At 38.7% G+C, this 25869-nt stretch overlaps 1 protein-coding gene across 7 annotated transcripts in view; it reads left to right on the top strand.

Annotated features, from left to right (window-relative positions):
- SLAMF6 (SLAM family member 6) overlaps positions 1-25869 on the top strand; it is a 47314-nt gene that overhangs the window by 11716 nt on the left and 9729 nt on the right. The window contains exons 2-8 of one of the 7 annotated variants that reach the window (XM_045841605.1): positions 6557-6880; positions 11196-11459; positions 12098-12208; positions 12550-12588; positions 13640-13716; positions 15204-15278; positions 15647-17199. In XM_045841605.1, the coding sequence (XP_045697561.1) occupies positions 6557-6880; positions 11196-11459; positions 12098-12208; positions 12550-12588; positions 13640-13716; positions 15204-15278; positions 15647-15673 (917 nt within the window). In that variant the 3' untranslated portion in view covers positions 15674-17199. Of the gene's footprint in view, positions 1-6556; positions 6881-11195; positions 11460-12097; positions 12209-12549; positions 12589-13636; positions 13717-14255; positions 15171-15203; positions 15279-15646; positions 17200-25869 lie in introns of those variants that run through there. The other 6 variants (XM_045841604.1, XM_045841608.1, XM_045841607.1 and 3 more) reach the window with 6 other exon arrangements.

Below are 25869 nucleotides of genomic sequence, written 5' to 3'. Positions count from 1 at the left end.
TTTTCTTTTATTCTCACATTGTATCACATTGATTGATTTTGACACATTGAACCACTGTTGTATCCTGGGGAAAATTCCATTTGATCATGATGTATAATCCTTTTAAAATGCTCCTGGACAAAGTTTGTTAGTGTTTTGCTGAGGATTTTTACATTAATATTCATAAAAGATATTGGTTGGTAGTTTTCTTTTTTTGGGGGGTGTCTTTGACTTTGAAAAAGGTATCAGGGTAATGCTGACTTCATAGGATAAATTAGAAAGTATTTTATCTTCTATTTTAGGGAAACATTTGAGAAGGATTGGTGTTAATTATTCCCTAAATAATTGGTAGAATTCACCAGTGAAACCATCAGGTCCTGAGCTTTCATTTGCCAATATATCTCTGATTACTGACTCAATCTCTTTGTCATAGGTCCTAAAACATTTTATTTTCATTCTTATTTTTTTTTTAGATTTCTAGATGTTTTTAAGAGAGGGGAAAGGAGGGAGAAAGAGGAAAAGAAACATCAAGGTGTGGTTGCCTCTCACATGCCCCCTACTGGGGACCTAGCCCATAACCTAGGCATGTGCCCTGACTGGGAATTGAACCAGCAACCCTGTGGTCGACAGATCAGCACTCAATTCACTGAGCCACACCAGCCAAGGCAAATTTTCTTCTTATTCTTAAGTCAGTCTTCATAATTTGTACTAGGAATTTGTCTATTTTATAATATCATCTTATAATCCCTTTTTATGTCTATAAACTCTGTAGTAATGTCCACTCTTTCATTTCTAATTTTAGTAATTTTAAGTGTAATTTTAAGTAATTTTAAGTAATTTAGCATATATATATATGCTAAATATATATATAAAGCTAAGTGCTAGGAGCAAACCAGGTGCCTATCAGTAAATGAATGGATCAAAAAACTATGGTACACAGTGGAATTCTATGCAGGAGAAAAAAAGAAGGAGCTCCTACCCTTTGCAACAGCATGGATGGAACTAGAAAGCATTATACTAAGAGAAATAAGCCAGGTGGTGCAAGACAAATACCATACGACCTCACCTTTTTAAGTATATTTTATTAATTAGGCCATAACAGTTATACCATTTATTTTCTCTCCTTTATCCCCCTCTGCCCTGTACCACCCCCACCAGCATTTCCCCCACTTAGTTCATGTCCATGTGTCATACATATGATTCCTCTGGCTTCTCCATTTTTTATACTATCCTTTTTAAAAGTATATTTTATTGACTATGTTATTACAATTTTCCCAGTTTTCCCCCTTTATCCCCACTCCACTCTGCACTCCCAACCCTCCAGCATTCCCTGCTTAGTTCATATTAATGGACTGTACATATAATTCCTTTAACTACTCTGTTTCCTATTCGATTCTTAACCTCTCCCTGTCTATTTTTATGCCTACCAATTATGATTCTTGTTCCCTGTACCATTTCGCTCATTCTCACCCTCACCCTCTCCACTGAAAACCCTCTATGTGATGTCCATTTCTCTGATTCTGTTCCTGTTCTAGTTATTTGCTTAGTTTTTGTTTTTGTCTTTTTAGGTTCAGTTGTTGATAGTTGTGAGTTTGTTGTCATTTTACTGTTCATAGTTTTGATCTTATTCTTCTCTTAGATAAGTCCCTTTAACATTTCCTATAATAAGGTCTTGGTGATGATGAATTCCTTTAACTTTACCATATCCAGGAAGCACTTTATCTACCTTTCCATTGTAAATGAAAGCTTTGGTGGGTAGAGCAATCTTGGATGTACATCATTGCCTTTCATGACTGAATACTTCTTTCCAGCTCCTACTTGCCTGTAAGGTTCCTTTTGAGAAAGCTGATAGTTTTATGGGAACTCCTTTGCAGGTAACTGTCTCCTTTTTTTCTTCCTGTTTTCAAGATTCTCTCTTTGTCTTTAATCTTGGGTAACTTAATGATGATATTCCTTGGTGTGTTCCTCTTTGGGTCCAACTTCTTTGGGACTCTCTGAGCTTCTTGGACTTGCATGTCTAATTCCTTTGCCAGAAAGGGGAAGTTTTTCTTCACTATTTTTTTTAAATAAGTTTTCAATATCTTGCTCCTCCTCTTCTTCTGGCACCCCTATGATTCAGGTGTTGTAATGTTTAAAGTTGTCCTGGAGTTTCCTAAGCCTCTCCTTGTTTTGTTTTGGGTTTTGTTTGTTTTTTTTTTTATTCTTGTTTCTTCATTCAGTCCCAGTGGAATATTTATTTCTTCATTTTGTTCCAAATTGTTGATTTGAATCCTGGTTTCCTTCCCTTCACTGTTGGCTCCCTCTATATTTTTCTTTATTTCACTTTGTAAAGCCTTCGCTTCTTCCTTTATTTGTGTCCATGCTCAGTCATTTCTGTGAGCATCCTGATAACCAGTGTTTCGAACTCTGCATCTGATAGGTTGGCTATGTCCTCATTGCTTAGTTGTTTTTCTGACTTTTTATCTGTTTTTTCATTGGGGCCACTTTTCTTTGTCTCCTTTGAGGATCAATAGGAGCTCACCTCTTAGAAAAGGTGGAGAAGAGTATTTCAGGCAAAGAAAACAACAGAGCAAAGAAATAGCAGGGCATTATTGGAAGAATCACAAATAATCAAGCAATGGAGAACCTCTGTTGTTATTCAAAACACTGCTACAATTTTATCTCCTCTCTGAAGTGTTTCCTGACAACCCCCAACTCTCCTTGACCATCATTCTCACAATCTGTGCTCTCACAAAGCACATATCTCTGTCAGTTCAACATTTAGTGAAGTAGAAATTGTGCTAAGTACTAAGCATACACAGATAATAAACATAATTCCTACCCTCAATATTATGGAAAAGAGAGGGAAAATTCTCATAATAAAAAGAAAGAAGTTCTTGATATTTAGCACGCAGAGTGCAATTAGTGGTTTGAGGACAATGTGGAGGCAAGCTCTATCCTACCTAGGTCAAGGCCTAACTCACCACATCATAGCTACTGTCTACCAGTCAGATTCCTCTATCACATGCTGATCCCAGAGGACTGATGTGTGTTATTAATATTTGTATTCCCAGTCTTCAGCCCAGAAACTAGTACAGAAAAGGAACCTGATACATATGGTCTGAATTCCATGTTTCCTAAAACTTTGCTCACTAAATTGGCACAGAACTGAGAAAATATTAGAATAAATGGCTTGTTAAATAAACAAATATTTGCAATCTATAAAAACAAAGGAACCTTAAAGGAATGTATTGGTGCCATATAAACAGTTCCTGGATAGTCCTTCGGCCACAGAGTATGCCCAGGCTCCTTAAAAAAAGTCCTTGATATCCTGGATAGAGAACCTTCAAAAGAAGGGATAAGATGTGTCCATTCACTCAACAAATACCCATTGAATACCTACTGTGTGCCAAGCACTGTGTATAGATGTTCACTATAAAAACAAACAAAAGACAAACAAAAAAATCTTGGTTTTAATGAAGCTTACTTTCTAGTGGAAGGAAAAAAGAATTTTTAAAAATCAAATATACAAATTATAAGGTATGCTAGAGAGTAAGTATTATGGGGAAAAACAAATTCAAAGGCAATTGAGTGTATAGAAGTAAGGGTGGGTGATGAGGAAAGAGTGGGCACAGAAGGCCTCTCTAAGAGGGAATATTTGTGTTAAAGACCTATGGAGACAAAAAAGTAAAACACATGGATACCTGGGAGAAGCACATTCCAAGTAGAGTGAATTGCAAGTGTACCATCACTGGCCATCTCAAAGAATACCCAAGTCAGCATAGTTTGAGCAAAGTGAACACAGGGAACAGTTAGAGGAAATTAGGAAGAAGAGAGAAAAATGACCAGAACATTTGGGTCAATACATGTCATGGTCAATGTTTTGTTTTGGTTTGGTTTTTGTCGTTGTTTTAACATTTTTTACTAAAATGTAATATACAGAGAGAAAATCCTAAGTGTCAGCTCAATGAAATACCATAAAATGAATAAATGGGTATATGCAGATGCCAGTCAAGAAGTATAACATTACCAGCACCCTGGAATTCCCCCTTTGTGCTCCCTTTCTTAACTTGCCATCCTTCCCTCCTTCTCAAAGGTAACCACTACCTTGACTTCTAATAACATAGATTTGTTTTTTCTATTTATTAACGAAATAAATGGAATCATACCATTATATTCTATTTGTATCTAGATTTTTTTTTTGCTCAAGATTTTGCCTGTGATGTTTACCCAAGTAGCTTCAAGATAAATAAGAGTGTGTTAAAGTGCTGATGGGAAAGATTTAGTAGATAGGTGGGAATGATGATAGCCATGTTCATGTGCCTAGCATTCACATGACAATTTAGGAAAAAGGAAGCATGAGCACACCCAGGAGCTGAGTGTCAGGATTCCAAGAACATTTCCTCCCTTACTCAGATCTTCTCCTGAGAATTAGGAGGTTTCAAGAAGACTGGGGTCATGGTTATAGTTATTTACTGATTGATTTACTCAAATAAATACTACTTTGAATCAGGCATAATGCTGAAATACAAAGATAATTAAAACATGATCTCCTAGACACACAAGTATACAGAGATGTACAAAAGGGTGTGATAAGTGCTAAGTATTTAACAAAGGTGTTAAGGAAGCATCTTCTTTAAGAATTATTGAAACTATTTTACCTTTCTTGTTCAAACATTATTTGGCTCTGAGATAGTCTCATGAGAATATGGCCATTATATATCCTTTTGAGATATTTATTACTTTTATGTTTCTCTCTTCTTCTAGATTATAATATTTTTTGAGTTTTTTTATTGCTGTTCAGTCACGGTTGTCCCACCTTTTTCTCCATTGCTTTCCCCTGCCCATCCACCCACACTCCACAGTCAATCCCCCCACCATTGTCCTTGCCCATGAGCCCTGTAATTGTGTTCCTTTGCTTGTCCCTTCCCCGTCTTTCCCCTTTACCCCATCCCCCGCTCTGATCACTGTCAGTTTGTTCTTTATTTCCAAGTCTCTGGTTCTATTTTGCTTCTCATTTGTTTGTTTTGTTGGTTAGGTTCCACTTATAGGTGGGATTGTATGGTATTTGACTTTCATAGCCTGGCTTATTTCACTTAGCATAATGCTCCCAGTTCCATCCATGCTGTTGCAAAGGGTAGGAGTTACTTCTTTCTTTCTGCTGTGTAGTATTCCATTGTGTAAATGTACCATAGTTTTTTTATCCACTCACTTACTGATGGGCACTTAGGCTGTTTTTAGCCCTGCAGTATTGTAAATAATGCTGCTATGAACATTGGGGTGCATGGGTTCTTCTGAATTGGTGTTTCAGGATTCTTAGGGTAAAATCCCAGCAGTAGGGTCACTGGATCAAAAGGTAGTTCCATCTTCAGTTTTTTTAGGAAATTCCACACTGTTTTCCAAAGCAGCTGCTCCAGTCTGCATTCCCACCAAAAGTATACTAGGGATTCCTTTTCTTCACAACCTTGTCAGCACTTGTTTGTTGATTTGTTTATGATGGCCATTCTGACCATGTGTCATGGTATCTCATTGTGGTTTTAATTTGCATCTCTCTAATGGCTAGTGATGTTAAGCATTTTTTCATATGTCTAAATGGGCTCTCTGTACATCCTCCTTGGAGAAGTATCTGTTCAGGGCCTTTTCCCATTTTTAATTGGATTGTTTGTCTTCTGGTGTGGAGTCTTGTGAGTTCTTTATATATTTTGGAGATCAAACCCTTCTTTGAAGTATCATTGATAAATAGGTTTTCCCATATGGTTGGCTCCCTTTCCATTTTGTTGATGTTTTCTTTAGCCATGTAGAAGCTTTTTAGTTTGATGTAGTCCCATTTGTTTATTTTTTATGCCCCTTGCCTTAGGGGATGTATCAGTGAAAACATTGCTGCTAGGCAATAATCTTTTTGAGAAAAGAATAAATATCTTTGGGTATCATGAAAAGAGCAAAAAGTATTTGGAGTCAAAGTAGTTGAGTTTGAATCCTGACTCATTCTTTAGCTATGTAACCCTGGGAAAATTACTAGTTAACTACTCTGCCTCAGGTCCTTTATTTATAAATGGAGATAACAACATCCATCCTTACTCACCTCACTGAAATTGGTATAAGCATTAAATGAAGTAATGTATAAAAAGAACTGTAAATTCTGATTATTAGTCCTCTAAATCTCACAACTCTATATTTGGACATACAGTATGTAATCAGTAAATATTGAGCTTTAATTATTATACATTATGAGCAAACACCTATGGACTTGGAGCCTGTGGCAGGAAGTTGATATAGTTCCCAGCCCCCCTCTACTTCATGCCCACAGAAAGAACTCAGAAGTTGGGGTCAGATAGCGTGTATGACCCAGGGTAACCAACCAGTGTGGGAGGATGAACTGGGTCAGTATCATCTCGGCCAACTGCCCGTTACCAAGACACTTTGTTGGGGTGGTGTCTTTCTGATAGTCCATTTCAACAGTTTTCCTAATGTTTTCCCTCTTCTTCTGATCTCTGGGCTTCAGTAGAGAGCTGTAACATACTGACAGAGCTACAGAGAAAGAGTGTAGGAGGATGGTGAGAAAGGGGAAGTTACAGCAGTTTCTCTTCTGTGTTTACAGGAAACGCAGTTACACAAACCACAGCAACCCCATTGCTGGTGGTGAATGGGGTGCTGGGAGAGTCAGTAACTCTCCCCCTAAAGTTTCCTGGAGGACAGGATACCAGTGTCATCTGGCATCATGATAAAATAACTATCGTCTTCATACAGCCAAAGGGAGCACAAATCCAGGTGATTGATCCGAAACGGAAAGATCGACTGCATGTTGCCCAGTTCTACTCCTTGCAGATCAACAACCTGACTATGGCAGACAGTGGATGTTATTACGCCCAAATAAGCACATCAAGCTCCACAGAGATTTCCAAATACAATCTGGGGATATTCAGTGAGTCAAAACTTTGGGTTTAATTGTGTATAGACTAAACAATATTACATATTTCAATTCTATGTGACTGCAAACATGCAATGTAGCCTACTGGTAAAGAATATGGCATTTGGAGCTAGACTGAGATCCAGTGGTAAAGCTAATCAATGACATCACACAACCAGTTAGTGATAGAGCTGAGAATAGAACCTAAGTCTTATGACTTTCAGTCCAGAATTACCTCACTCTTCCTCATAAAATGGTCTGGGATGGGAGTAAAAGACAGAAAACTGTACCTGAACAACAATAAAAAAAAGAAAAAAATGGTCCCTTTCAACTAGAAATGTAGAGGAAGTAATGAAATACCTATAATCTTGTTACCATGTGTATTACATGTATCTGTCCCATAATCCTCACAAAAGCTCCATGAGGTAAGTACTATCCTTACCCCTGAGACACAGCGTCAACCACAGCAACCCCCTACAGTCACAGAGATAGTAAGTGGGAGATCTTCCCATGTAACTAGCTGGTATGATAAGTCTCTTAACACAAAGGCTTTTCTGACCCAGTGGTCAATGTACAGAACAGCGGTCTACATAGAAAATGTTCTGTAAGGATGATCTGGAATAGAGAATGTCTATTCTACCAAGGTTGTTTAATTAACAAAACAATATTTTCCCCAGACAGCTTGTGTCCTCAATATAAAATTATGGAAACTATAATGACACAATTTATGAGTCAAGGTCAGAAAAACCTTCTAGCAATCAATGATACCATGAATGGCAGAAATGTTGAACAGGAGATTCAATCATTAAATTGGCAACTTTACAGGCCACTGAGATTGTGTAATTCTTATCTACTAGAGAACCCAGTGTCTAAAATTCACTGGGTCCTTTACATTAAGACATGCTATCTGAAAAAAATACTGTTCAAGTAAAATGTAACATGTTAACCTTTAGTACCCCCTGAATACTTGGTAGGATAACCATGCTAGATTAGTCAGTCATGTTCCTGAAAGAATAGGACACATGACAAGTAAATGTCATGGCAAAGAGAGGATGTCTAGGAAAGTTCAGAACAGGGATTCCAAGTTAAAGGGCAAAATTACCCTGGGGCAGTGTATTTCCTGAGATTGCCAAAACAAAATACTGCAAAGTTGGTAACTTAAAACAACAAAAATTTTATTTTTTTACAGATCTAAAAGCCAAAAGTCCAAAATTAAGGTATGGGAATGGTTATAGCTCCTCTGGAAACCAGAGAGGACAGAAGATCTGTTCTTTGCCTCTTCCAGCTTCTGGTTGCTGATGGCATTTCTTGGTTTTCCTTGGCCTATGGTTATATAACTCCAATCTCTGCCTCCAGGGTGACATTACTTCTTCCTCTTTCCTCTGTTTTCTCCTCTTCTGTCTATTGCAAATATCTCTCTGCTTTTCTCTTATTAGGACACTTACTGGATTTAGGGCCCACCCAGATAATCTAGAATCACCTTATCTAATTTAATTACATCTGCAAAGGCCTTTTTTCCAAACAAGATTCTGAGAAAGAATATCTTTGGGGATGTCCTCATTCAACCCACTATAGGCAGAATCACTCTGGGTAATCAGTGATCATCAAGGCAGTGCTAGGACCCTGGAGAGAAGAAACACATCCAGTGGAAAGTCTGAGAACATACCCTGCATCAGGTTTCATTACAGTTGTTGAGACAATGTTCTTCTGCTACCATTCAAAAAAGACTAGGCATCACTTCTGCAACAAGCACACTCTTGAGGCTCAATGTCCATCCCTCTTTAGAATCATTTAAAGTCTCTCTCCTTCAAAGGTACTTTAAATAAAGAGATAAGTAAGGCTACACCAATATGTTTTACAATAGTGCAAAAAAAGTTCAACATATAAGCTATATAAGTTTTTTAAAATATTGACCAGTTACTCCATGTGCCAGGCTATGAATGGCAAAGATTTTATCTTTATAGACCAAGACCAATTAGTTGGGAGTAACTACCTACAGTTCATTGTTAAGGAAGGTTGAAGCCATGCTACATGTATTCATTTGTTGACCGTAGACAATGTACAAGTAAATGTTTTAGGCACTTAAAATGTATCAGTGAGCAAAACAGACAAAGGTTACTGCCATCCTGGAGCTGACATTCTGGGTGGAGAATTGGAGGTAGTAATAAACAAGCATATAGTAAGGGTGTCTTTTGGTGTCTCTGGGCCACACTGGAAGAAGAGTCGTCTTGGACCACACATTAAATACACAAACAGAATGAAAACTGATGAGCAAAAAAAGGTTTAAGTAAATTTATAGTTTTGTGTAGGGCCATATTCATAGTCATCCAGGGCCATGTGCAGCCCGTGGGCTGCAGGTTAGACACCCTTAAATGACACAGTATGTAAGGAAGCCATGAGTGCTGTGGAGTAAAGAGATGAGAACAACATGAGAAGTCATCAGGAGTGCCAACAGGGAGCAGGGACCAATTTTAATTAGAGTGGTCATAATAAGCCTCATTGGGAAGATGACATTTAAGCCAAGACCTGTTGGAGGTAAGGGGGTATGCCATAAGAATCTATGGATGAAGAACATCAAGTAAACACACTCTCCTGTGCTGGCATGCTCAAGGAACATTAAGGAGCAGAGTAGGGAGAGAGTAATAGGAAATGAGGTTCTGTAAATAAATAAGGGGCTACATCATATAAGGCTCTGAATCTCAGTGAGATTGAGAACCATAGGAGGGTTTTACAGAGCATACAGTTTTACTTACTTGCTTAAAAGATCCCTTGCTACTCTGTTGTGAATAGTTTGTAAGGGACAAAGGTGGGAGCCACTGGATCAATCAGGAGGCTATTGCAACAATCCAAACAAGAGATGATGCTGGCTTGGACCCGGATGAGAGCAGGGGAGATGGTGAGAAGTTATTGGATTCTGGATATTCTTGGCTATTGGCCTGTGTGACTAGAAGAATGAACTCATTCTCAACTAAAGTGGGGAAGGCTGCAGATGGAGGTTTTGGAGAGAAAAACGGGAGGGAGTTCATTTGAACATGTTGAGTTTGAAATATACATTGCATCCCAGTGGAGATATCAAGTGGGCAGTTACATATTTATCAAGCGGAAAAAGGTAATAAGATAGCTTTTTGAGGTCAGCCATGAACATCGGCTGAGAGAGATGCGACATTCACACCAAATATTTGCCATTGCTGTGCTAGGCACTGTCTCACTTAATCATAATTACCTAAGAAGTAGCTATTATTGCCAGTTTTACAGAGGCTTGAAGCAATACACAATGTATTCATGGTCATGTAGCCAATAAATAACAAAGTAACAATTCTAACTTAGGTCATCCCAACTCCAAGTTCAACACTCATGCTGTTACATAAAAGCTCTATTCTGGCAAAATAGTTACACTAGCTCTACTCAGTTAACTAAACTTAAAGCATTATTCTGTCTCTTCTAATCAGACAGTTACAGTCATTCTATTCTTTACTGGGCCACCTTTACTTCAACCCTCAGGCCAAGTCTATGTCACTGACCTTCTCTATACTGCTCCCATATCCCCTTTGACCCATAGCTACTGACATCTCACTAGCCAATATTTCCTGGTCTCTGCTATCAAAAATTTCTGCAGTAAATGTTTTATCAAATGTCTAAATATATTACACTTCCTTGCTTCCCAGAATACCTTGCTTGCTCTCTCAGTTTCTTCACTTCTTTCTTCCCCAGTTTTCTGGTTCTCAACATGTCCCTTTCTTCTTGCTGACATTCCACATCAGGGTCTCTTTGTCACCACTGAAGCTGACATCAGAAACAATGAGGACCAGGATTCCTATAGACTTATGGAAAGTATAATTTCCCAAGGAAGTTAAGCTTCCGTCTTCCACCCCAGCTAGGGAATTCTGATTATGAAGGAAACAGGGCTCTTGTGCCTGATTCTGGTTCCTGATCTGGCTAAGGTAAGGCTGGCCCTCAGCTTAGTTTCCAAATTTCTTTTACAAAGGGACAGAAAATAAAGGCTAGAAAGGATCCCAGGAATAAACTGAAGTGCAGAAAAGTAATGTGACCAGCCCAAATGACCCAACTATTTAGCGGCAACCTCAGTCTTTTAATTCTCATTTCTCACACTGACTACTCTGTCTCATAATGATGTCTCTTATCATTTGCTCACCCCAAATGCTCATCACATCAATTAGGCAACATAAACAAAGTTATTTATAGAATATACAGATCACAACATACAGCAGAGTGTCAGATGGAATACAGAAACATTGAGGAGAAAGATACTTTTCACAGAGGGATGAGCCAAGCAATTTGTCCTTAATCCAACTCTTTTCTCTGCACACAGGACGACTGAGGAACTTACAAGTCACTAATCACACTGAACTCTCTGACAATGGGACCTGTGAGATCCACCTAATCTGCTCTGTGGAGAATCCAAATGACCATGTCTCATTCAGGTGGCAGATCACAGGAAACACACCTATAGAGGAAGCAAACCTCACTATCTCTTGGAACCCCAAGAATTCCAGTGAACAAACCTACACTTGCACAGCTATGAACCCTGTCAGCAATTTATCCTTTTCTCTCTCTGCCCAAAGTCTCTGCAAAGGTAACAGTCTATCTCAGGTATTTCTAAGAACCTTGAGTGGCTGTGGGGTATGGCATGACTACAAGACCTACATGATTTCCAAAACAGCAGCCCAGTAGGGAGCAGCCAAAGATGCTGGGAGAAGACAGACACCCTCTGGTGCTCTGTGCCTCTCACTAACCCCAGAGGCCTTACCTTCCTCCCCTACCACACTCCCAACCCTTCTCCAACACACTCAGAGCCCAAGAGCAAAGTCCTTGGGAAGGCAGAATTGTTTCCCTCTCTTGGCACTAACAGGCTCTACCCCACCCTGTCTCCTACTCCCAGAAATTCTGTCCGGAGCCTCAGAGCTTCTGGGTATAGATGAACCCACCCCTAAAGGTGGCCTGGCAGAGGTTAAGTGTAGGCTATGAGAAGAACACTGGGCCTCAATCTCTTTTTTTTTTTCAGAGACAACAGAAGTGGGGGAGAAAAAAAGGGAGATAAACAGTGTGAAACATTGATCAGTTGCCTCTCGAACACTCCCAGTCAGGGAGTTGGTCTACAACCCAGGCATGTGCCCTGACCAGGAATAAAACCAGCCACACTTTGCTTTGCAGGATGATACCCAACCCCCTTAATGTGTCTTAAGTGTAACTTCCTTTTTTCTTTCTTTTCAGGTGCTTTTAACAAGAAAAATCAACACCCAAATATCATATGGATTATAATAGTGCTTTCTTTTTTCTGTATTGCTATGTGGCCAATGTTTGTTTGGAGGAAAAGAATGACAGGTTTTCTTTCTTCCTACTTGTTTCTTCTCTAATGTTTCAGACAATTCGAGTCTGGGGTTACCTTTACCTGTCTCTTTTGGAAGACAGGTAAAGAGAGGGAGGATGTAAATACTGGTTCAGCTAGTCCACTGGGACAACATCTGGAGTATGACCACACACCTGCTAATTTCCTGATAAAGGTGTCCTACTAGGAAATATAGGACCCAGCCTCAGGGCCTGCCTGCCCTTCCCTTTCTGGTCCTCTTCCATCATATCTTCTGGAGAGACACCTATGGGGGTGGAGGCATGGAAGATCTCTCTCACTAGTCACAAGTTTCAACTTACCTGATTTTATTTTCCAGGTTTCTTACAGTTTTCTACTCATCAAACCCAGAATCATGGTGAGCTTCCAGACTCTTAAATCCCAATCATAAAACAGATGGGGAGAGCCAAATGAAAGAAGAAAGGGGCCAGTCAGAGGCCTGGATAATAGAGAGGATAGAGGCAGAATTTCATTACTCAGATGGACCAGATGGTGCCAGAGGAGAACCTGTAACTACAAGTTTGTCCCCTATGGAGCCTACAGGGTCCCTTGCACACATGTGAACAAGTCACTGACACAATTTCTTAATAGGATTAGAGTCATTCCCCATCCTGCTGATGGAAAAACTAAGTGTCAAAGAAAGTGATCATAGCCTGGCCATTATCACCCAAGAAGTCCAGGGCAAGAATAGGATTAGAGCATCAAAGCCCCAAAAACAAACTGCCTGACCACATCACTTTATTCATCCAGGGTTTGGGTATTGAATAAAAAGAATCAAAAGAGAAAATGTTATAGAGACACTGGAATGCAGACTCTGGACTCAGATTAGCACTGAGCCTCATTTCATGAATGAAGAGATATATGATGTCACGTGTAGAGAGCAGGGCATAAGGTTTGGAGTCAGAAGGCATACATTTAAGTTCCTTATTTCACCACTTCCTCTGTTATTTTGTACCAAGTTAACTGAATTTTCTAAGCTCACAACTCCTCATCTCTAATATAATCAAACCCACTTTAAGGACCTCTGAAAAGTTTAATAACACGTACATGAAGTAATCCAGCTTCACTATGCTGGCCAGTGAGGTTCTCTAGTTCTTATGTATGTGGTACCATTTGGTCCTAGGAGCTTCCTTGCTTACATGTGAATACAGTGGGAGACTCTAGAACTTTAGGCTACCACAAGACCATGCACCCCCAAGAGATGAGATAAGAAATACATCACATGACTGAGAAGTTCCTGGTTCCACCCAGAATTCCAAAGACTGTCAAAAATGAATGAACCATAAGGAAGGGCAATGCCTCAAACAACTACATTATTAGGGCCAGAAAGTCCCCTGGGGTAGACAAGGTCCTGGGAGAGCAGATCCAGAGTGCACTTACAACTGACACTGCCTCTCTGTTCACAGTAGAGATCCTAAGGAACTCAGACTATGGCCCAATCTCTCCAGGAAACACTGTGTATGCTCAGGTCACTCATCCAAACATGGTGAGTCCTTTCAACTTTATACTCCATCATTATCATTATTTTTAGTCATTATTCACAAATTTGTCACCACAATTACCTGATTAATCCAAATTATGTATACCATTGAGGAGAGGAGAAGGCAGTTGCAGGCATTGGAAAGTTCTATGAGGGACCTTTCCAGACCCCACTGCTCTTGCCCCAGTGGAATGTTCGCTCATGTCCTCACTGACATTGTTCTCTAACTGTTTAATGTTTCAGTAAGTAGTCCCTTCAGTTTAGTTACAAGCTGCCCAAGAGTGAAAATTAGGTCTTCCTCTATCTTCCCCTATGTCTTAGCATGATGCTCAGTAAATACTTACTGAGTAGATCTGAGTTCAATCAAGTTTGAGAGTTTGCAAAAGAGACAGTTCTGTAGTAAGGGCTTCTCACCTGGATGTGCAAAAAACAGGGGTACTCAGCAGCAGTCTCTTTAGAGGAGGACAGGAGCAAGAATTTGCAACTCCTACACAGTAGAGAACACTACAGGTATGACATGCCCTCAATTCTCCCCACACCTCTAGCAACATAGCCAGATGGCCTTGGTCAGGCATCAACAATTCCCTACCACCAGCAAGAGGCATATTTCTGAAGAACACTATACATCTTGAGAGGCCAGTTTCCATGTCAACTGAAAAACAGCCCAAAGAACTCATCATTCTCCAACTAATGGGAGCAATGGTCTAGCTAGAAATCTTGGATCACCTCATACAGCCTCTCACAGGTATTTGTAAAGCAGGCTCCTTGAAGAAGGAAACACAGAGGAATACTCTTACTTGTTCAGATATTTCTATGTCTTTTCAATTTCTTGGAGACAAGATAAATCACTCTCAACAAACCAAGAAACTAGTCTCCTGAAAATTTTACTTTTTCTTTAGTACAAAATTGTACTTTGGAGAGTTTCAGAAGTCTTGATAATACCATAATATTCCTTAATTAATTTTAAATGTCAAAATCTCTGAGCACAGGGGATTCCTGCTGTTATTGCTATACTTTGTATTCCAAGCACAGCCACTCTCAATACCACATGTTTCTGCAACTCTACCAGTTCCTTCTGTTTGAGGATAACCCAATGACTTGATGACCAAGCAGTTAGAATCACAGGGACAAAATGTAGCAGGTAATACCTCCAGTTACAGCCAGTAAAATCTGAGGCAAAAGACAGTAGAGTTGGGTTCAGGACAAAAACATTTTATTTTCTTTACAATATATGTAAAAAAGGTCATCACCCTTCTGCCTCTCTCTGGTTCTTGAGCCCAGTGGTTTGCTGGGGTGTGCTTCTGTTTGGAGCTCAGAAAATGCCACTAAATTTTCACATGTTTCAGTGGTGTTTGGTCTCCAGCTCCTCTTGCTAAACACTCCCTAGCATTCCTCTGGAAGAACTTTGTCATACTACCTTTCCCTGGGAATATGTCTGTGCATGAATATCTCTTTGCCTGTGTGAGCCAAATCAGTATGATTATTTATTACAGAAAACAGAAATCCCAATACCTATGAAAAACAATGATTCCTCCACAATTTACTCCACAATTTCTCAATCCCAACAGGTAAGCCTATGATTGCCCCCATGTTCTTACATTCTTACCTCTCTCATCAGACCTACAACTTTGTGAAAGAAGTAAAAGTTAAGGAGTCATTTTACAGATGCACAGATACCAGTAGGATACAGAAAGTCTCAGGACATCAGCAAAACACATACAAAAAGTTACCTTGTTTTAGGATCACCACACATATTTGAGATTTCAGCCTATTTGTTTTTTAATGTAATTCTGCCTTATTCTATCAATATCCCTACTTCCTTCTAGTCCTTTCCTTACCTCCTCTGTAGCCCTAGGTGGGTGGCCTAGAACTCTGGTCCCTATTAACCTACTTCACTTTCCTCTTTTTCCTAGTAAAATAAACCTATTTCTTCCAGGGCAACTGTCATCATCTAGGTTGCTGAAAGGTATCAAAGGATTTCAGGAGTGACACATCTTCTCCTGATCCCATGGGAGAGAAGAGAGCTTAGTTTCTGCCTGAAAATAGAATTTGAATATCTAGGACTATCACTTCCAGCTCTCCAGACTTAAACCTGCTTACCTGGCTCAAAAATTTAAGGAATAACATCATTTTCAGCCTGTGATCCAAATAACATTTTCCAGTCTGCTCCAGAACAAACCATGCTTCAGATAATACACCTGGAAACTAAGCAAATGGAATTATGGTTGACAAAGAGACTATAATTCAGAAGATAACCATTTCTCTCCTTTTAGAAAGCAGCAGAATTGTGACCCATTGGGAGAGAGTACAGCATGTTGGTTACATGTGCTGTCTCTAGAGTTCGATGGACTCCTGCTCAAATCATTTACCCTAGACATATCTCCTGGTACATGCTACTGAAGATCTTGGGCCTTTGGTCTCCCAGAGTGAAAAAGGATGGTAGTACATCAGCTGTTACCCAAACCAGGAACTTGAGTTATCTTTGGTTTTAGCTTTTCCTTCACTAGGCCCTTTGGAGTCTACCTCCAAATATACATCTTAAACCTATCCACGTCTTCGGAAATCTTCAACCACCATCCTATATCTAACCATCATCATCTCTACTCTGGAATGCTACAATAAACTCTGAACAACTCTCCCCAATTTTTGCTCTTACCTCCCTTTACTCCATTTTCCACAAGACAGCCAGAATCATATTTTTAATATGAATTGGATCTTTTACTTGTCTACTTAAAGCTCTGTGAGATTTTCCCATGCACTGGAATGAAACTGCACCTCCACAGCTCTGGCAGGTCTGGCCCATCTCCAGCCTCAGCTATCATCACTCTCCCACCTCTATCTCTATTTATCCTCACTGATCCTCCTTCAGTTCCTCTATTAGATGAAAGATTTATTTATGTTGAAGTTATTCACATCTGCCTTAAGGCCCTTCCTCTGCCTGCCTGGCTTCTTATTCTTTCAGGCTTAGCTCACATATGTCATCTTCTAAAAGAAACCTTCTCAGCCCTGACCAGTGTGACTCAGTTGGTTGGAGCATTGCCCCATAATTGAAGGATTTCAAGTTCTATTCCGGGCCAGGGCACATGCCTGGTTTGCAAGTTCATTCATTCCCCCATCCAGGCAGATGTGTAGGGGAAGCAGTCATACATGCTTCTCTCTCATATTGATGTTTCTCTCCCTTCCTCTCTAAAATGCAATGAAAAAATATCCTTAAATAAGGATGAAAATATAACAATAAATAAACAAGACCTTCTCAAACACTCTATCTGAAGTGCCCTCCCCAATATACTGTTATAACTTCCATGTCATTTATCACATGTCAATAAATATTTATTTATTTGTTTAATGTTTGTTCTTCCTCCTATACCACAAACCTTCCAGGAATGGGGATCATAATGATTTTATTTATTACTCTTCCCCTAGCATAGTATCTAGCACATAATAAGTGTTCAATAAATCTTTTTAATAAATAAATGAATACATAATAAAGTTTTGTGAGAATTAAATAAGACAATGTACCTGAAGCCTTTAGCATGGTGCTTAGCCCATAAAACAGCTCAATAAATGTCAGCTTTTGTTGTTATTATTGTTATTATTATTAAATTACATCCTTCTGAACTGACAGAATTTTCTCACAAACCTTCAAAGAAATAAAAGAGAAAGGATATATTGTCTGAGCCCTGCTTTCCTATCATTTCTTACCTTTTCTCAAATTCCATTATTTTATCGCATTTGAAAAATAATGTTCCTCTTCTCCTGGGAAGAGTTCTCTGATTTTTTGTGAGTTCAAGTATTTTTTAATGTTTAAAAAAACACTTTATTGAGGTATGATTGACATACCAAAAACTATACATAGTTAATGCATAAAACTTGATGAGTTTGTACATAAGTATACATTCGTGAAACCACGATTGTAATCAATACTGTAAACATATCTATCACCTCCAGAAGTTTCCTCTACCTTTTTTATTTTATTGATTTGTAATTTTTTGTGTATGATAAGAATATTTACCATAATACTTACCCTTTTATAAATTTTTAAGTATATAATGCAGTATTGTTGACCATAGGCACTATGCTGTACAACAGATTTCTGAGACTTATTCCTTTTGCATAACTGAGATTTTATACCCTTTAACCAACATCTTTTTTATTCTCCCTCCACTTGTCATTTGGTGACTACCAGTCATTCTCTGCTTCTATAAGTTTAACTATTTTAAATTCTTTACATAAGTAGGATCATATGGGTGTGTGTGTGTGTGTGTGTGTGTGTGTGTGTGTGTGTGTGTGTGTCTGGTTTATTTCACTTAGCACAATGTCCTCAATGTTCATCCATGAATTTTATTTCTTTTGGATATATATAGTCAGAAGTGCAATTGCTGGATCATATGGAAAAAATACCATATGATCTCACCTTTAACAGGAACCTAATCAACAAAAGAAAAAAGCAAGCAAAATATAACCAGAGACATTGAAATGAAGAACAATCTGACAGTAACCATTGGGGAGGTGGAAGGGGTTAATGGGGGAAAGGGTTTTCAGGAACAACTATAAAGGACACATGGACAAAACCAAGAAGGGGGTATGGAAGTAAGGGAGGGAGGTGGGTTTGGCTGGTGGGGGGAGTGGTTGGGGGATAAATGCAGACAATTGTAATTGAACAACAATAAAATGATTTTTTAAAAATTCTATTTTTAATTTTTTGAGGAAACTTCATATTGCTTTCCACAGCAGCTGTACCAGTTTACATTCCCATCAACAGTGTACAGGAGCTCCCTTTTCTCCAAATCCTCAACAACACTTGTTATCTTTAAAAAGATTTTATTTATTTGTTTTTAGAGAGAGGGGAAAGTAGGGAGAAAGATAGGGAGAGAAATATCAATGTGAAAGAGAAACATCAATCAGTTGCTTCCTGTATGTGCCCCAATCAGGGACAAACTTGCAACTGAGGTATGTGCCCTGAACAGGAATCAAATTGGCGATCTTTTTCTTTGCAGGACAACACCCAACCAACTGAGCCATACTAGTCAGGGATTTAAAAAACATTTAAATCTCACTCAAGCATATGTCTATTGATTTTAGAGAGAGGGAAGGGTCGGAGCGAGAAACATCAATGTGAAAGAGACACATCTATCAGTTGCCTCCCACACATGCCCCAACCTGGGATGGAACCTGAAACCTAGGTTTGTGCCCTGACTGGGGATCAAACCCGCACCTTTTTGGTGTACTGTATGATGCTTCAACCGGCAGGGAAAACAAACACTTGTTATTTTTCATTTTATTTTTTTGTAATAACTATTCTAACAGATGCAAGGTAACATCTCTTTGTGGTTTTGATTTGCATTACCCTAATGATTAATGATGTTGAACACTTTTGCATATTCTTGTTGGCCATTTACATACTTTCTTTGAATAAATGTCTATTCAGATTATTTGCCCATATTAAAGTTGGTTTATTTGGGTTTTGCAATTGAGTTTTGGGAATTTCTTATATATTTTGGATATTAATCCTTTATTCGATATATGGTTTGCAAATGTTTTCTCCCATTCCATAGATCATCTTTTCATTTTATTGTTTCCTATGCTGTGTAGAAGCTGTCTAGTTTGATGTAATCCCATCTGTCCCTTTTCTGCATTTGTTGCCTTTGCTTTTGGTGTCAAATCCAATAAGTCATGGCCAAAACCAATGTCAAGAAGATTTTCTCCTATGTTTTCCTCTAGAAATTTTACATTTTCAAGGGTTATCTTTGTCTTTAATCCATTTTGAATTGATTTTTGTGTATATTATCAAACAAGGGCCAAATTTCATTCTTCTCCATGTGGATATACAGTTTTCTCAGTACCACATATTAAAGACCCTATTCCTTCCCTATCTTATATTCTTGGCACCATTGTCAAAGATCTTTTTACCATATAGTCAAAGGTTTATTTCTGAGCTCTCCAATCCATTCCACTTGGTCTCTTTGTCTATTTTATGTCAAGACCATACCATTTTAATTACTGTAGCTTTTTATTAAGTTTTGGAATCAGGCATGTGATTCCTCCAACTTTGTTCCTTTTGAAGGTTGTTTTGACCATTAGGGTCCCTTGAGATCTGCATAAAGTTTAGAATAAGTTTTATTTAAAAGAGAATTCTTAGTATTGCAGATAAAATGTTCTTCTGCAGATAATTTTACTTCTTTCTTTCTGCTTTTGTTTTGTTTTGCTTTGCCTAATTACTCTGGCTAGGACTTCCAGTATTATGTTAAATAGAAGTAGCAAAAGCAGCCATCTTTGTCATTTTCCAGACTATAGAACAAAAGCTCTCAGTTTTTCACCACTGAATATGACATTCACTGTGTTTCATATGCGGCCTTTATTGTATTGAGATAAGTTCCTCTATGCTGAAATTGTTAAGGGTTTTTTTCATGAAAGGGTGTTAACTTTTGTCAAATGCTTTTTCTGCATCTATTAAGACAATCATGTAATTTTTATCCTTAATTTAGTTAATATGGTATATCACATTGTTGATTTGTGTATGCTGAATCATCCTTGCACTCTACGGATAAATCCCATTTAGTCATGGTGTATGAACCTTTTAATATGCTGTTGAGTTTGGTTTGCTAATATTTTACTGAGGATTTTTGCATTATAGTTTTCTTATGTCTTTATCTGGTTTTGGTATCAGAGTGATGATGGCCTCATAAGATGAGTTCAGAAATGCTCCAACCTCATATTTTTTGGAAGAGTTTAAAAAAGATTTGGTATTAATTTTTCTTTAAATATTTGGTAGAATGCACCTGTAAAGTCATCTGGTCCTGGGCTTTTCTTTTATTACTAATTCAGTATCCTTATTTGTTATTTATCTGTCAAACTTTCTCTTTCATCTTGATTTGTTCTTAGTAGGTGGTATGTTTCCAGAAACTTATCTAATTTTCCTAGGTTGTCCAATTTGTTGGCATATAATTTTTCATAATAGTCCCTTATGATTGTCTTTTAATTCTGTGGCATCATTATGATGTCTCCTCTTTAATATCTGAGCCTATTTTTAAGTATATTTTATTGATTATGCTATTACAGTTTTCCCATTTCCCCCCTTAACTACCCTCCACCCTGTACACCCTCTCCCGCCCACTTCCCCCCCCTTTAGTTCATGTCCATGTGTCATACTTATAAGTTCTTTAGCTTCTACATTTCCCATACTATGCTTACCCTCCCCTGTCTATTTTCTACCTACAATCTATGCTACTTATTTTCTGTACCTTTTCCCCCTCTCTCCTCCTCCCACTCCCCTATTTCTAACCCTCCATGTGATCTCCCTTTCTGTGGTTCTGTTCCTGTTCTAGTTGTTTGCTTAGTTTCTTTTGGTTTTGCTTTAGGTGTGGTTGTTAATAATTGTGAGTTTGCTGTCCTTTCACTATACATGTTTTTTTATCTTCTTTTCTTAGATAAGTCCCTTTAACATTTCATATAATAAGGGCTTGGTGAGGATGAACTCCTTTAACTTGACCTTATCTGAGAAGCACTTTACTTGCCCTTCCATTCTAAATGAAAGCTTTGCTGGATAGAGTAATCTGTGATATAGGTCCTTGTCTTTCATGACTTGGAATACTTCTTTCCAGCCCCTTCTTGCCTGTAAGGTCTCTTTTGAGAAATCAGCTGACAGTATGATGAGAACTCCTTTGTAGGTTACTGTCCCCTTATCTCTTGATGCTTCTAGGATTCTCTCCTTCATTTTTATCTTGGCTAATGTAATTATGATGTGCCTTGGTGTGTTTCTTCTTGGATCCAACTTTGGGACTCTGAGCTTCCTGCACTTCCTGCAAGTCTGTTTCCTTTGCCAGAATGGGGAAGTTCTCCTTTATTATTTGTTCAAATACGTTTTCAATCTGTTGCTCTACCTCTTCCCCTTCTGGTACCCCTATAATTCAGATGTTGGAACATTTGAAGATGTCCTGGAGGTTCCTAAGCTTCTCCTCATTTTTTTGAATTCTTATTTCTCCACTCTTTCCTGTTTGGTTGTTTCTTTCTTCTTTCTGGTCCACTCTATTGTTTTGAGTCCCAGTTTCCTTCCCATCACTATTGGTTCCCTATGCATTTTCCTTCATTTCTTTTATGGTAACCTGCATTTGTTCATCTAATTTGCGACTAAAATCAACCAATTCTGTGAGCTTCCTGATCACCAGTGTTTTGAACTATGCATCTGATAGGTTAGCTATCTCTTGGTCACTCAAAAGGATGAGTTCTGGGGCACTGATTTGTTCTTCTGTTTGAGCCATCTCTCTCTCCCTCTCTCTTTCTCTCTCTCTCTCTCTCTCTCTCTCTCTCTCTCTCTGTCTCTCTCTTTTTGGTCTGGTCACTCCTGTTATGGTGAGGGTGGAGTCTTAGGTGTTCACCAGGTCTGGGCACCCCAGTCACTAGATTGTGACGTTGTATGTGAGGGCCGGGTCAAGAAGGAACAATGGTGGTAGGTCCGTTCTTCATGGGACCTCAGTCCCTTGCCTGGGATCGTGGGTTGTGCACTCTGCCCTGCTCCACAATTGCTGCCTCACTGGATCTGCCAGCTGCCGCTTGCATACTCAGGGTTCACCCGCTGCGATCTTGCATGGCCCAGATGCCTTACACACTCCCGGTTGCTTTATGTGCCCAACTCTCCCTGTTCTCCATGCGGTGACCCGCGCTCGGCTGGCTGTCTCCGCCCCTCCTACCGGTCTGGATGAACGGGTCTATTTCTCCTTCTCTTCCAAACCTCTTTTTGTTCATTTTGTGTTGTTTTCCTGATTATGTTTAGTTGTCTGTATTCTCCTGTAGCTCACTGAGCTTCTTTAAGATGATTATTTTTTATTCTTTTTTCAGGCAATTTGTAGACCTCCTTTTCCTTGAGGTTAGTTACTTTATTTTGTTCCTTTGGTGGCATCATGTTTCCTTGATTCTTGATATCTTGATTTTTTTGTAGCCTTGCCTTGGTGTCTGTGCATTTGAAAAACCAGCCACTTTTTCCACTCTTTACAGACTGGTATCAAAAGGTAAAGGCCTTCACAGTCAGTGGGCTAGACATTCTAGGGAGAGGGAATCTTGCAAATTTTTATGGGTATACCCACCCTACTCCTCACATACCCTGGTGGGGCACAGAGGGTTAAGTCTTAGGTATTTTATGCCTTCTCTTAATTCTGCACAGCTGTGCTGGGTACAGAGCACCACCTACTCCTTTTCCCTAATCAGTGTTCTGAAATTCCAGGTCACTGGGTACAAGTTCCACTTTTATCTAGGATTGTCTGCCTTCTCCCAAACCTGCAGAGTCCAGCTGGCTGCTGAGATCCCTGTGCTGTTTTCAGGGGTAAACATGAGGTGCCATCTGAGGGGACACATACAGGTATGCAGTCAGATCTGACTCCATCTGAAAAGCCAGCTTCATCTGAATCTAAGTCACCAGTTCTGAGTGAATGAGGCCAGATCTTGGATCACCTCTCCTTCCCTGACTGGACTCTGGAATCGGTACAGAGGTTTTGGACTAGTCACAGAGTTCCCATCAGTCCTTTCAATGGTGCAAGGAGCCCCAGATGTTATTTATCTCCTGGGTACCCGGTCCTAGTGGTATCTGGCCTCTTGGTCTCCCCAATCACTCACAGACTCTTTTCCTAGCACATAAGTCCATCTCTAAGGGAGATAAAAGAGGATTGTCTAAGAGGTGAAAGATGGGAGATCTGACTGCCCTACAGCCACCCAGGACAATTTGTGCATTTAAGTTTCCTATTAAATTCTCTAAACCGATGAGTTAGACTTGTCTGCCTCATTCTTTGGCTTATCAGTTCTTTTTGTATTTGGGGACCACTTTTCCCCCATGGCCTTTTCACAGAACAATGGGGCACTGTTGCAGGGTTATATTCAGGCTAGCTACTAGGGTCCACTGGGTGGCTAGCTGGCTGCCTGGGTCCTTGGACTGATCGCTGGGGTCCACACATCAGTTTCTGGGATTCTGTAACCCTTTTTCTTTGTTCTCAGATGTCCCTTGATTAGCCAGATATGTGAATTCCCTCAGCATTCTGGGTGAGACAAGGCAGAAGGAGATTTCTCAGGCAGCATTGAAAAGACTAGGGAAGCAGGACACTCATTTCATTCTCTATTTCTCCTGTGGGAGAAATCAGAGACTTAAGGAATCTCTCTCAGCACTGAGCTGGCCCACTTTGGGGACAAGGTGATATGAGTAAAGGAAAAAAATGTCCTTTTTATCTTTTTCAATGTGGCTATTCTCAGATCTTGTGTTCCACTGGAGTGCTTAACCTCTCAACTAGACTCTGGAGTTCTTAAAAAGGTATTTTTGTGTATGAATGGTAGTAAAACTGGTGTTTTTTGGGGAGAACCAGGGCTAAGACCTCTTATTCCATCATCTAGCTGATGTCACTCTAATATATCTCTTTTTAGTTTCTTTATGTGATTCCCCAAATAATAGATACATGATCATTGTAAGTAATTCAAACATTCTACAAACAAAAATCTACTAGAATCTCCTAAATAACTACTATTAATGGTTTTATACTAAAAAAAACTTTCTTACCAGAATAAAATATTTTTTAGAATATGCCTTTTTTTTTGCTTAAGAATATCTCTTAAACAACTTTCCAGTGTCAGAATATGTTGTTCTGCTACATTCTTTTTGCTTTTGATTATTTTTTTCAGTTTTACCTACAAATAGGTAAATGTCAAATAGTGCCTTAAAATGTATATAACAACTAAAAACAGTCTCATATTCCCCATTCCCATACTTTCCCTTTTCCATACATACACAAACAACGTATTATCTATTGACTTCTTATTTGTAGATTTATTCTCTGCCTGCCCTATCCTTCTAATATAAAGACATCTCAATTCCTGTTAAATACATATTCAAATGCTTTCATTATTGTGACCATGTAAAATACTGTTGATTCTGAGCCAAGAAGTGATTATGATTACATTTCCCTTCTTGTATAGCTTTTGGTAGCTTTATCTTGGAGTTAATTGCCTCATTTTTTTCCTTGCCTCATTTTCATTAATCATTTGACTCTTTCCATATCATTCATTAGCTCTGTAAAAGTGATTCTCAATACAATTTTCTATACAGTAAATCTGTTACATAATGTGGAGCATCTGAGGTCATATTTCATTATGAACTGGTTAACCTCTATGCCTGATACACAGCAATTATCTTGAGATTTCCTTTTACCATCACCTTAGGCAACCCTTTTACCTACTTCCTCTGTGAGATACCCCAAATTTTATATTCCATGATTTTCCCTCTCTCTCTCTGTATATATATATATGTGCGTAGATATATATAGATAGATGATAGAGATAGAGATAGAGATAGAAAGATATAGAAATATGCCTACGTATGTATATATACGTATATGAATTATTTAAGTAGTTATAGTAATAGTGTATTGTTTTGTGACTTTAAACCAAATTATTCTATAATTTTAAATTAATTTTTAAAGTTAAGTACAAAATGTTAAACAGTTCAGGACTGTTGAAAAGAATTCACATGCTAGAATTCACATGAAAAGAATTCACATGCTGGTAATGAAGACCAGTTCTCAAGACTTCAAGAAAAGATGAGGCAATTGGAGTAGGAAAGAACTGAAATAATGGTGGTAAAAATAGAGCAAAACGAAATTCACCAAAGTTAAATCAGTGTCAAATACTGGTTATTAACTACATTATCAGGAAGAAGGAAGAAGGAAAGTCTTCCAGATATAGAGTCATGATGTCATTAAAGAAAAGAAAAGAGGGTTACTGCTATGTCCATACAAGATGGCCTAAAGCTCAGGGGAAATCTCTTTGGGTAGGTAAATAATGTCTTCCTTATCAAGGAAATCAAGAGAGGGGGGAAGTAAAATTTCCAAGGTTCTTCAGAGGCAAAAAGTAATAATCTGTGAAATCAGGGCAGGTAAAAAAAAATGTTTCTTTTGTTTTCACACCCGAATCAAATTTACTTATTATTTATTTATTTATTTATGTATTTACTTTTAGATGGGATTTTTTTCTCATTTTTTTATTGTTGTTCAAGTACAAGAAATGTTTCAACATCTAAGATGCTCAGAAACTGCTGGAAAATTAGGAACCTTATCATGGAAGAGACTGCTAATCCTTCTGGAACAGGAAATCTACTATATTTGCCCAGGTTCTGGACAGCACTGGGGA

This window comes from Phyllostomus hastatus, unplaced genomic scaffold (assembly GCF_019186645.2).
Source record: "Phyllostomus hastatus isolate PE091 unplaced genomic scaffold, TTU_PhHast_1.1 phas_contig_36, whole genome shotgun sequence".
Classification (NCBI taxonomy): Eukaryota; Metazoa; Chordata; class Mammalia; order Chiroptera; family Phyllostomidae; genus Phyllostomus; species Phyllostomus hastatus.
The sequence above is the reverse complement of the archived record's forward strand: the minus strand, read 5'-3'. Positions and strand labels throughout refer to the sequence as shown.